Source organism: Schistosoma haematobium, chromosome 2 (assembly GCF_000699445.3).
Source record: "Schistosoma haematobium chromosome 2, whole genome shotgun sequence".
Lineage (NCBI taxonomy): Eukaryota > Metazoa > Platyhelminthes > Trematoda > Strigeidida > Schistosomatidae > Schistosoma > Schistosoma haematobium.
The window spans coordinates 44,907,064-44,920,040 of record NC_067197.1 but is presented as its reverse complement, the minus strand read 5'-3'; the positions used below and the strand labels follow the sequence as shown (position 1 = coordinate 44,920,040).

Genomic DNA, 12,977 nt, shown 5'->3' with positions numbered 1-12,977 from the left:
ATACATATACATAGTGTAATTGTTGAGTAGTTATACAATAAGAATATTTATAGAATATTAGTCCATGAATAGTCCTCGGGAGTTACCTGTAATCTAATCTTCACCGGATATAACAGTTGCCATACCACATTAGCACAGAGATGCAGTTGTCGATTCAAATCCCGTAGTGGTAGAGGTAGTAAGAGTGTAAGCAGTAATCTGGAAGATTAGGGTTTGGAGATGTTATTCAAGGAGTATAACTCAGTGAAGTAAATTTGGAAAGAGAAGAAAAAGACATGAAGGATTCAGAAGATTAGAATTTGGGAGAACCCAAAGAGTGGATGCACCTGCGCCATTGCAAACGATTTTGAGCCATATCATTCAACGTCTCTAACCATCGGTTGCTATCATCTCACGGTCTGGCCACCCCTAGCTTTCTTCCAACCTACTCCTATACCACTGAACATCGCACGTCGAGGCAGTCGGTCGTTGGGCATACGTAGCACGTGTCCCACCCATCTCAACTGATGAAGTTTCACTACTTCATCAATTGAGTTGCCATCCTTACCTAGTACCCGTTTCCTAACAACTGCATTACTTACTCGGTGGTCCCACGATATACGAGCAGTGATTCGAAGACACCTATGATCAAATACTAATAACCTACGAATGTCCTCTACTCTTACTGACCATGTTTCACTGCCATAAAGTAGGACGGAACGAACTGCTGCACAGTAAACTGGTCCTATGGTTGATAGATGAATATCTCGCCTACGCCATAAATGACGCAAGTCGGCAAAAGCTAGTCGAGCCTTCTGTATCCGTGCTAAGATTTTGTCACACGCCAGACCACAAGGGCTGATGAGACTTCCAAGATAAGTGAAGCGATCGACACGCTCAATTACTTCACTCCCTATCATTAGTTCGGGTTTCAATGCAACCCAATCCTGAAGCAACATTTTGCATTTCGAGGGGGAGAATCGCATCCCGAACATGCCTGCAATGTTGCTTAGAGTGGTCAGAAGACTCCGCATTTTGTCAGCGTCTTCGCCAAATAAAACTATATCATCAGCATATTCTAAGTCAACAAGTGAACCTCCCGGTAGAAGTTCGACCCCCTGGAAATCTAGACGAGGAAAGTGTTATCTCTAAAAGTATATCAATGACAAAGTTGAACAAGAATGGAGAGAGTGGACAGCCCTGACAAATACCACTTGAGGTAATCAATTCTGATGACAGTTCACCATAAACTCTCACTCGACCTGTTGTGTTCGAGTAGAGAGCCTTTATAAGGTTAATGTATTTCTTTGGTACTCCTTTCAGTGACAAACACTGCCATAGAAACCCACGATCAACAGAGTCAAATGCCGCCTTAAGGTCGAGAAATACTACCATTGTGGGGCGTCTGAACGTATGTCTGTGTTCTAGAACCTGACGTAGTGTGAATATCTGATCTATACAACCACGTCCAGGTCGAAAACCAGCCTGATTTTCTCTAGTCTGCTCTTCACGAGCTTTGGTTAGGCGTCGAAGTATTATTGAAGCTAATATTTTAGACACTATATTAGTCAAACTGATTCCTCATTGATTGTCACAAAAGGACTTTTGTCCTTTCTTATAGACTGGCACAATCAGTGATTGAGACCAGTCAGATGAAATTACGTCCAGTTCCCAAATTCTACCTAAGACCTCAGTTAATCTCACTGCTAATACTGGACTACCATCCTTAAAAATCTCAGGAGTAAACCTGTCAGGGCCTGCTGCTCTCCCTCGCTTCATATTTCCTATGGCTTTTTCAACTTCGTAAAGAGTCGGAGGACTTACATCAACTTGCCATTCAGGTTGACTGGAGATCGTGGGAAACCGAAGTGTGGCTGAAGGCCAGTTGAACTGATCCCTGAAGTGTTCTGCCCATCGACCCAATCTCCTGGATTGAGAATGTATAATATATCCATCTTTCTCTGAGATTGTTTCGCTAACAGTCGGGTTCCTAATACCGGTTTCTTTAACAAGTCTGAACAATTGTCTGCTATTACCTATTGCCGCTGCCTTTTCCATCTCTCTTGCTTTCGCTACCCACCACTGTTCACGATCATTGCGTAGACTTCTTGTCAGCTTGCGCTTAAGCTGACTCCGCTCTTCATTATGTTCAGTGCCAGATGGGATGAGTTTTCGAGCACCTATCACTGCGGTAGATGCTGTTGAGATCCAGTGTTTCTCCCTAACCTTGTGGTTTACCGTACTTGAGGACGTCACTGCCGTTTCCTCAGCTTTTCGGTGTCATTGCACGCTGCCTCGGGGTGGGCATCACTTACATGACTCCCCAACTGTTTTTCTAGTTGTTCCTCAAATATACTCTTGGCTTGACTATCATTAAGTAGGACCCTAAGGGGTTTCCTACGTCTAATAAGACGTAGACAAATACGCGCTCGCACTAGAGCATGATCTGAGTCGAAGCATGTGCTCCAGAATGAGCGACAGTCTTCTATCGAGCCCCTCCATCGGTGGCTGACAGAGATGTGATCTATTTGGGTCCAACGTTGGGACGAATTTGGGGGTTGTCATGTCAAAATATGTTTTTCCTCGTGCTTAATGTTAGTGTTTGAAAGAAAGAGTCGGTTATCTGAGCATAGCTGCAACAGACGGTCACCATTATCTTTTCTTTGGCACGATATTCTAAAGTCCTAGCTAAGGAAGTCTGTTGTTTTATTTGGCATAATGTTCGGACGTTAAAAGTTCCTACGTGTACTTTAGAGCATGGTTTCAGGAGACCAGGAATAACGTTCCGCGTACTTTAGTCGTTTGCCCTAGCGGTGAGAGGTGATAAAGGAACGAGAGAAGGGTTAGTCGAGGAGATAAGGGAGTTATTAGGAGGTGTGGGAAGGATTTGATCTTGGCCAACTTGGTCTCGCATGCTGTTACGGTTATGACGGCTGATATCACTTCCCGGCTGCCCACACCGTGGAAGGGTAATTCCTGAGGAACCTGAAAAGGAGGTCGGAGTAGTGTTGGTCTTAACGACCTGGAAGCGTGACTGCAGAGCCCAAAGGACAATTGCTTGAGGCCGGTCGCGCACGGCCTTTTCGTGAGAGGTGAGGTGTGACATTTTCAGGGTCACCCTTTTCTAACTCCTTCCCTCCTTGTGAGAAGGTGGCATCTCTCTCATGCTGGTTGTCCGAGGGTAACGCTTTACTGCCGTCACACTCCTCTACAGCCAGCAGTAGGACTTCGCCCTCAGACCTTGGGTTGCTGCTTTTAGTCTTGCCGTTCTCCAATCGACCTGCCCGACATGGTAGAGGTTACAGGAACATATGCTCCAGCCAATATAGCTCGGTTGGGTCATCACGGTAGGCAAGCCCGACCACCGAGCCAGATGGATCTCGAGATGTTCTTGACTATGAGTGGAATATCCAGCCTCTTCCCGGGCGAGTCTCTTTGTGAAGAACGTGCTCAGTTGTCAGGCGTTTTCAACTATTTTGTTGGGGATATCACCTACTGCTTTGCCGAAGCATCTACCATCAAGACGATTGTGGAACTGCAATTCGGGTACGTTAACATAGACAGTTGAGCCGGTTTAATTTTTAGCTGATTACTGACGTCAACAGTGTCAGAAGTCAACCTTAAAACTTTCGGATTTCTCTGACGGGAATTTTTCATGAACTGTATTGATTGTATTCAACTAGGTATGAGTCAACGGTAAGTCATCTAAATCTAGAAAACTCTTACGTTATGTTGAAGAACTTGGTATGGGGTATTGCTTCACGGTGTCCACATCTCCGGTCGTTGCAATCCATCCTGGGCTCATTATGTGTCTGAGAAATCCTGAAGTTTGAAATCCAAAACATACTTAAATGAATGTCTGATCCTTTTTCGCTTGGCCGCTTCAACATTGCCCTTACGTGTTGTACATATGATTTTAAATCCGGACTGGCAATTATCAAATCATATATATACCCCCGTACAAAATGAATATACTGAGGTAAGTTGTATATCAAACTCCAAATGTTTGTCTTACCTTCTTCAGTCTGAGTTATATGCTTACAAACCCAGACTGTCTAGGAAGTGTTGTAGTAGCTGTCTTAGGGTTGAGTTCCTCAGCTTCCGGCAAATTGTAAGATGTCCCGATTTGGTCAACCTCGTTGTTTCACAGAACTGTGTGTGGATGGGATGCCCATTGCCTATCAGATTGGCGGATACTACCCACCTTTGGCTTGTAATGCAATTCAGCTCCGGAGTTCTCAAGCCTATCTCGAACTAGTGTTCTATACAGAACACTAGGTACAGGTCATATGACCTGTACCTTATTCACCATGAGTAATTGCTTCACTTTTTTGTCATTTGCTTGCATTTTGACAACAGTCTGTGTGAGACTATCGACACTCACAATCAGTTATGTTATGACTGCGTCCTTTGATGGCTCTTCTTTTCGTGTATGATAGATCGTATGTGATCCAGTTGGGACCTCTCTCCAGTATTCGATCTGCAATTCGCAGTGCGTCAAGTAAGGTTGTTTTCGGAACCAGTTTCCAAACAGCATTTAACGTAGAATGGAAAGTTTATATTCATCTTTGTATTAAAAACTCCTTTACACACATCGTTGTTACCATCCAATCTTGAAGTTGCATTAGAACTGTGATGTTCTATCATTAAACGTTTTTACTTGGAAAAGACTTTGGACTCTCTGACTGTGTGATGAAGATAGATTGTTTATTATTTCTCATATTATTAAGGTGTATGGTTGTGATTTTATGGAACTCAAAATAAGTCACGGGCTTCTTTGGCGAATGAAGAAAGGAGAATAGAGCATAAGTCTCGGCGGATTACCCCCCTCAGATTCAATATTTTAACCCATGATATAAAAGTTTAATTCGGCAAACTACAACTCGGAGTCTCTTCGATTAAATTTTAGGAGTCGGAATTTCGTAGCCATAACAATGACTATCTGTACCGGTGATAAATCACTTTCACCCTATAGGCTTTCGGTCTGGACTGAGTCCGACATGTGGTATATGTTATATCCTAGTGAAGATTACATTACGAGTAACGTCTGAGACCTATTTATAGACTAATATTATTTATATAATCTTATGTTATAAATATTCAGTAACTAGATTATGTATATCTATATTCCCCAGATTTTGGAAGGAAATAAGCTATAATAATTGCCGATGATTTTTGGAGCTAATATTATTATTATTTAAAAATGGCGATTTCTTTAGAAAAGTTGCAGTTATTATTACAGCAGCAGATGTTAGCTTCCCAAAAGAAATTCCTAGAAACACTCTTGGAGAAACTATCTATCCAACAAGATATTCCAGAATATAATAGTATAGAGTCATGACTAAATCCAGAATTTATATTTGATGCAGATAATGGCCACAATTTTGAGGCGTGGTTTGGCAGAATTGATTACATTTACCGAGTGGAATTCGCTGCTATGGATGACGCAAAGAAAGTACGCTTGCTCTTACAGAAGCTTGATGTTAACGAGCATGAAGTATATGGAAACCACATCCTGCCTAAACACCCACGAGAAGTTAATTTCGATGAAACTGTCAACATTTTAAATAAAATGTTTTGTGAACAGATCTCCTTATTTCTTATTCACAATAATTGTCTATAGCTGATTAAAGAGGCTGATGAAGACTACACTATGTACGCCGGAAGAGTAAATTTACAAGCAGAACGATTTAGATTAAATGTACTAACTAATGATCAATTTAAATGCTAATTATTCATTTCTGGTTTGAACTCTCACAGCGATGCTGATTTTCGCATGAGGTTATTATCCCGTATGGAATATGACGAGGAAATGACGCTACAAACTGTTACTAGTGAATGCAAACGATTGATAAACCTAAAACAAGATACAGCTATGCTGGAAACCAAAAGTGTTGCGCCATTTAATTCTGTTTATGCTGTTAAGACAGGTCAAAGACAAAATAGTACCAAAAGTCATAAATATCACTCGAAAATTCTGAAACCTTCAACTAAATGTCCGTATCGTGGTGCGTGGCACTTCTCAAAATTTTGCCGGTTTAGGAATCATAGACGCACTATATGCAATAAAGTTGGCCATAAAGAAACTGTCTGCCGAAATAGAGAAAGATTAAGATCGAAACAAACGAAGCATCCTCACCAGTACCAGAAAAAGTATATAAATAGTATGTATGCTACATTGGCTCTAAGCATAGCAGATAAAAGAAGGTATGCGGAATTAATTGTAGATGGTGTTCATATTCAATTGCAATTGGATAGAGCATCAGACATCACATTGACCTCTAAATGAACATGGAATTTAATTGGTTGTCTACAGGTATTATCAACTGAGCACACAGCACGAAATGGATCCGGAGATATATTAAGGCTCGCTGGAATGATAAAATGCTGTTGAATTCCGAGGTAATTACTTTACAGGGGATTGTTATTTAACGAACAGGCATGATTTAGACCTTATTGGTATACATTGGATAGATAAACTAAATATATGGGATGTACCATTGAGTGAAATATGTACGATGAAGAGCGGAAATAGTCCAGGAACAACTATTTCAGAAGCATGCCTTGTAGGGGGTTCAAATCCCTTCATACCTGAAGCAAAACGTAATATTTGCAAATTTTCCGGCTCACAACAAGACAACATCTTGCTAACTGCACATGAAATTGTGACGATACCAGATTATTAAGAAACAGATGATCATGTAGATGAAGCCCCAAGTTCAGAATTAAATGAGGCAGTGCTGGCCCTGTCTAACTATGAATATAAACTTCAGTTAGAACAAATATAGTTCATGTGATATTAATAGAGAAAGCTATGTGGACTCACATCTAGAAAACAACTAGAGCAATAAGATGAACCTAAATGTACCAAGTGATACTCAAAATCATTGGGAGAGAGAAATTTATATTGAACCAACTTATCCGATTTCTCATGACAATGTACTAGGTATGGATTAATATTCTACACATTAATAATAATAACAATATATTTCTGCATGTGTAGGTACACGGCATTTTTACAGGCTTGATCTATAAATTACAACATTTGTTGGTGCACAACATTCCCGTTGTCAAATGCTGGAACTCGCTGCCGGCCGAGTTATTCCAAGCGACTTCCCAGGAGTCCTTTAAGAGGCAACTTGATCTATTCTTAAGGACTAAGGATAGTATCGCACTATGATTAATAATTTCTTTTCCTGTAATATTGTTAACATACCTAGGTTCCTGCCTGGAAGATTTGGTGATCCCCTGCTACTAGACACGGAAGCCTGTTGAGCGAAAGCTTCTTCTATTCCGTCCACAACCATTTGAACCATTTTGAATTATTTGAATCATGTTTATAGTTGTTATAAAGTAGACTCGCAGAGCGCTCGCTGTAAACCATGACCTTGAGGAGAGACGGTTTGTTCCAGACGTCAGATGTTCCATAGCTGTGCCCTCATAGCAAGATTCTGAAGAGAAAAAGAGAATCAGAAGAGCAGCAAGGCACTTGGATATGAACGCAAAACGTTGCTCAACATTTTGTAGTAGAACAGACAAAGGTATGATAAATTAGATTAAATTCATATTATTTCTTGTTAGAGTGAAATGAAGTCAGAGGCTCCATATAAGAGAACGTAGTAATAAAAAACAATGAGCTGTGATGTTTATCAAGTTGAAGTTAGCTCACATGAAGGAATGGAAGTCAAGGTTGGTAAAAGGAAAGCGGTTTATTAGAAGGGAGTGTGCATATAGACGCTGGAGTGTTAAGAATACTAATGACTTTATCTTTTATTGTCCAGTTTTTTTCTCTTTTTTGTCCATCCGATGCCAGCCACACAATCCTAGCGTAAAAGTCCGAGTTAGCATGTTATAGGTTGGCTTCGTAGAATAGCTAATCCAGCATAAAATTGGAAACATGAGTCTGAGTGGTGAGCGTAGGAAGACAATCTATATTACGGATTGATTGACTTTTTCTCAATCATGAAGAGCCTAATACGTACGAAATGCTCTGTCCCACGAACACGGGTGGATTAAAGTCATCGCCCTCATCATCAATGCTTGCTGGTCAGTAACTCCACCCTCCCTCCTTTTGTGATGTTAGGCTCATTTAAGCTTTTTGGATATATGTCATACCTCACACTATAACCTGCGTTTCACATCTTGTTGGTAAACACTATTTCTATAAGTACCACTTTACAAGTTGATCAGGCAGTTACAAGGTATGGACTGTGGGTAAGGCATCGATGCAGTGCTTTAATTGACTATAGTATAAACTAGGAAAAATAAGGCAAACTGATATCGAAGTCCATTTTGGTCTAGACATGGAGAGAGCCTATGATGTCTTAGTGGGGCGCAGATGTGTTCGTACGTCCTAGATCAGTGCAAGTGAGGGCTTGATCAAGCAGTCTTACAAACGTATGTAATTCATCTGCCATGCGTATTTCGGATGGAAGACTGTTCCATATTCTTGCATGCTTGATGAGGAAAAAGTTTTCCCTAGTTTTTGATCTGTATTCAACTTTGACAGTAGATACTTTGTTTCGAGTTCGTGTTCATGTGAATCTCGTGCAAGAACTATCTTACATGATGAATAAGTAAAGCTTTTGAGTAGTTTAAAGTAAGGAATCAAATTAAACCTAAGCCTTCTCTCCCGAAGGGGTACTATTCCTAAGATTTGGCATCGAGAACTGTAGTCAATGTCTGAGTCAGTCTTAAGTATTCTGCGGGTGAAGCCTCGTTGTTTTCCTTCCACCTTCAGTATATCAGGTAGGCGTAGATTGGAAAATAAGAACGAGCAGTATTCAACGATAGGTCTTACACAAACTTTATAAAGAAAGATTTTAGATTCATTTTGATAGAAATTACGGAGAATGAAGCCAAGCAATTTCCGCATTTTAGATGCTTTGGCTGAGACGTGTTTAGAGAAATTAAGACTGTATGAGTAATGTACCTCTAGGTCAGTTACTGATGCCAGTCTGGGCAGTGTGTGGTTGTTAAGTGTTAGTTTTATTTTAAGAGACGTGTCTCATATACATAACCAGCCGCATTTCTCTGTGTCAAGCTCTAACCTCCAGCGTTTGCACCATTCGTTTACCATGTTGAGTTCATGTTGGATTGTTTACATAGTACCACGTACATCGCAAATGTCAGTTTTATAGATGACTTTTAAGTCATCGGCATAGAGGTAGGTTTTACCTTTGCTAAAGCACTTGCATATATTGTTGATGTAGATTATAAAGAGCAATCGACCCAAGACACTACCCTGCACAACACCACTAGATATTGGTCGAGGTGTAGATGTTGTAGAGTTAATCTTGGTTATTTGATATCTGTTCGTAAGAAGACTTGATCCATTGCAAAGAGGATTAATAATTCCAACTGACTTAAGTCTGTTGATTAGATTATAAGGAACTTTATCAAAAGCTTTCTTAATATCGAAATATAGTATAGCCACTAGTTTCTTCTGGTCACACATGCGAGTAACCTGGTTAAAGAAGTCTATCAGACATGTACTGCACGACATTGTTCTAATGAAGCCGTGTTGTGACGGGTCTATTAGATCTTCCTTAAGTAGGTGATCAGACAGTTGATTTTGTATCACTTTTTCCATTATGCGTGATATAACTGGAGTGATATTTATGGTTCTGTAGTTTTCGACCAGGTTTCTCGGTCTGGATTTCTGTTCGGGAAGAACATACGTTACCTTCCAGGTTTCCGGATATGTACCTGTCTCTAAAGATAATGTGTATATTTTGAGTAATAGCGTCTGTATGTCCGGTCCTGACATTTTATAAAGGATTGAAGAGATGTCATCGGCACCAGAACTCGCACTTGGCTTAAGGGTTTTAGTGGCGGTATGTATACTCCTAATGTCGAAGTTTATGGTACTAAGATAATTTTTGCTGATGCACTTTATGTTGATATCTGGAGTATGAGATGTATTCCCATTTTGGGAAAACCATTCACTTAATAGTTCACATATGACGGTTTAGTCATTATGCGTCACTCCATCGTGCAGTAAGGAGTGAATGTTGTGATCTGCGTTCTTTCTTATGCGTTTTGCGAGGAGACGACATAAGACTTGGGCTTTAGATGCATCAGTGAGCTCAGTACGTTCCTCTGCCTGTTTATGCTTGTTGTGTTGACTTTGTACTCCGTCAAGTACAGAGTATATCTGGTGCAGGGCACTGAAGTCTTTTGATATATAGTACGTTCTTTTCAGTTTTCGCAGTTTAGACCTAGTCTTTTGGCTTATATAGGGAGTAATTGTTTTTAAAGCAATTTTAGAGGGTATAGTAGTGTCTAGTGCAGATTCGGTGGTGGTATTGAGTATTTCTAATGTTTCTGAAAGGTTATCACTGGTAAAGAAACTGCTCCAGTCAGAGTGCTTTATTAGAAATAGAAAGTTTTCCCAGTCAGTGTTTGCATAGTCTCTATATTGGAAACTTGTCTTTAATTTGTTGCACATGGCAAGAATCGGAAGGGTGCAGAGGACTATTTTATGGTCGCTGTTGTGAAACTTTTCGCCAACCACCATTGATGTTGGTGTGACATTATGACAGAATATCAAGTCAAGAATGTTGTGATTTCGTGTAGGCAGGTGTACATGTTGTTGCCAACCGTGTATGTCTAAGGACCTAGAGTATGCTTTCAAAGCACAATGGGCCAGAATGCGTCGTCCAGTTGATGGTGGGAAGGTTGAAATCACCAGATACAATTTTGTAAGTGAAGTCAAGCGAGGCAGCCTGAGCAAATGGCTCACTTATAATAGCGTCAGTTGAACTAGGAGTGTTAGGAGCTCGATATATGCATCCGATTAGTATTTTACATTCACGAGTGTTCACAGTAAGCCATATCGAATCAGAAAGTTTGCTGAGGACATGGTCACTACAGATTTCCGCTCTCAAACTTTCTGATACATAAACAAGACAACCACCACCCTTCTTGGTGACTCGATCACAGCGGAAGAGCTCATAGGTGTCTATTTGTAGATATGTGTCTGTGGTGTCGGAGGACAGCCAACTTTTCGTCATCAAAATAAGTGAGGGGTTGTTTAAAAGTAATAGGGTGCGTAGGTGAGTCATCTTACCTTGTACAGATCGAGTGTTGATTAACATAAGTGTCAGGTACGGTGAGTGTTTGTTTAGTAGAAGGGTATGTTGTAAACCCAGTGGATTGTCTGTTTTGCCATGAGAAAAGAAAGAATTGGTAGTGTTGACTCCATATTAATGAGCGTTTAGTTTATTACCAATAGGGTTAATGCGAGAAAGGTAGTTGGAGGTTAGTTTGGTGAAAGAAGTAAGTTTAAGAGTGAAAGGTAGAGTTGAATGGTTAGGTAGTGTGTTCGGGGAGTGATCAGGAGGTTCAGTCAAAGAGCTTTTACGACTAGAGACAGTTATCGACGTTGAGAAAGATATGTCACTCCTTATTAGGTCGGAGTATATAGATGGTCTCAGAATAGTGGGACTGTCGCTCTCAACATTTGGAGACTCCATAGCAGCACTGTTGAGGGGGGGAGAGATAAAAAAGGATCAAACGACGTATATGTCGAATTAGGGGGATCAAAGAGTTGTATAGGGTGGCTTGACTTAGATAGTATCTAGAATCAGTAGGTGGGTTCCCAAGTAGGCCAATGTTATAACTTCTTTGTGTGCGGTGGGCAATCTTGGTCCTATTATGGGTAGTTGGGGGTATGTTTCTGGTAAGGAATGAAGGATTGTCTGATATTGTTGCCGAGAGAGGTGTTTCTGTTGTGTGCTGGTTCATGGAGCTTGCAAGGTTCACATTATATGACTTACGGGTATCACGTGTAGGTGTGGTTCTTGTCGAGTGTCGTTTCACGTTAGGATGAGTGGGTACTTCCAGTTCACTATGTTTGTTGTAGGGCATTCTACTGCTATGAAAAGGTGCATGTTTTGAGTTACGGGTGCTGGAGTACTGGTGGGTTTTTACAGAGAGTTTAGTATTATTTCGCACAGCGGTGTCTGAGCGTCTGTAGCTGTTAGCGCAATTCCTGGGGGGATCATTTTTAGGCTTCTTATAGGGGCCGCTAGGGCAATACTGGGGCACTATTGAGGCATAAGTGGATTAACATTTTGGGGTAGCTGAGTGTTTGCAGCTGCTCTATGTGCAGTCTTGTTCTTAGGACTAATAGCAGCATCCGACGTGCCTCCGTTTTTGGGAGGGGTAGTGTATGGTGTTTTAGGATTTGTGCAGTGACAAACGCAGTAACTGCCGCGGCTACGTAGGCTGGGTTGATTAGTTTGTGTTCCATTGAAGATTCGACGTTGGATAGCAGTCCTGTCATGGATGATTCTAATCTTTTTAAATGTTAGAATACACCTCAGTAATGACTGACTATTGAAGAGATGATTAGCTTCAGTGGTACTACCAAACTGAAATAGAATGGGACAGGAGGCTTTAGTGTGTGCTTTACGTAATCTTCTTGTTACACACCAAGGTTGCGACAATCCACATTCTTGTAGTAGAGTATTTTTAGCAATCTTTACTTTCGCACTATCAGGTATATTATCCACAGTGACATTCTGCATACACTGAAGTCTTTTCAACACTTCAGATGATATATGGTCAATTATTTTTTCAGTGCTTTTTGTAATTTCAAGATCGGGGTTTTCTGGAACATTGACTAAATATTTGTACGGTAATAAATCTTGGATAGTTTGGGTGATATAAATTTCAATAATCTCACCACTTGTGGATCTAAAGTCAGCCAAAGAGAGCTTAGTCTCACCCCAAAATGTTAATCCACTTATGCCTCAATAGTGCCCCAGTATTGCCCTAGCGGCCCCTATAAGAAGCCTAAAAATGATCCCCCCAGGAATTGCGCTAACAGCTACAGACGCTCAGACACCGCTGTGCGAAATAATACTAAACTCTCTGTAAAAACCCACCAGTACTCCAGCACCCGTAACTCAAAACATGCACCTTTTCATAGCAGTAGAATGCCCTACAACAAACATAGTGAACTGGAAGTACCCACTCATCCTAACGTGAAA

The 12,977-nt window shown here is 40.8% G+C and overlaps 1 protein-coding gene across 1 annotated transcript; it reads right to left on the bottom strand.

Moving 5' to 3' along the window:
- Window positions 1-6,893: 6,893 nt before the first annotated feature.
- Window positions 6,894-12,693, bottom strand: MS3_00000323 (uncharacterized protein). The gene is made up of 2 exons (XM_051208136.1): window positions 7,649-12,693; window positions 6,894-7,430 (listed from the first exon to the last, which is right to left on the bottom strand). Exon 1 carries the CDS (start codon window positions 9,746-9,748, stop codon window positions 9,080-9,082), a length of 669 nt encoding a protein of 222 aa, XP_051068548.1. The 5' UTR covers window positions 9,749-12,693; the 3' UTR covers window positions 6,894-7,430; window positions 7,649-9,079.
- Between the last annotated feature and the right edge of the window lie 284 nt (window positions 12,694-12,977).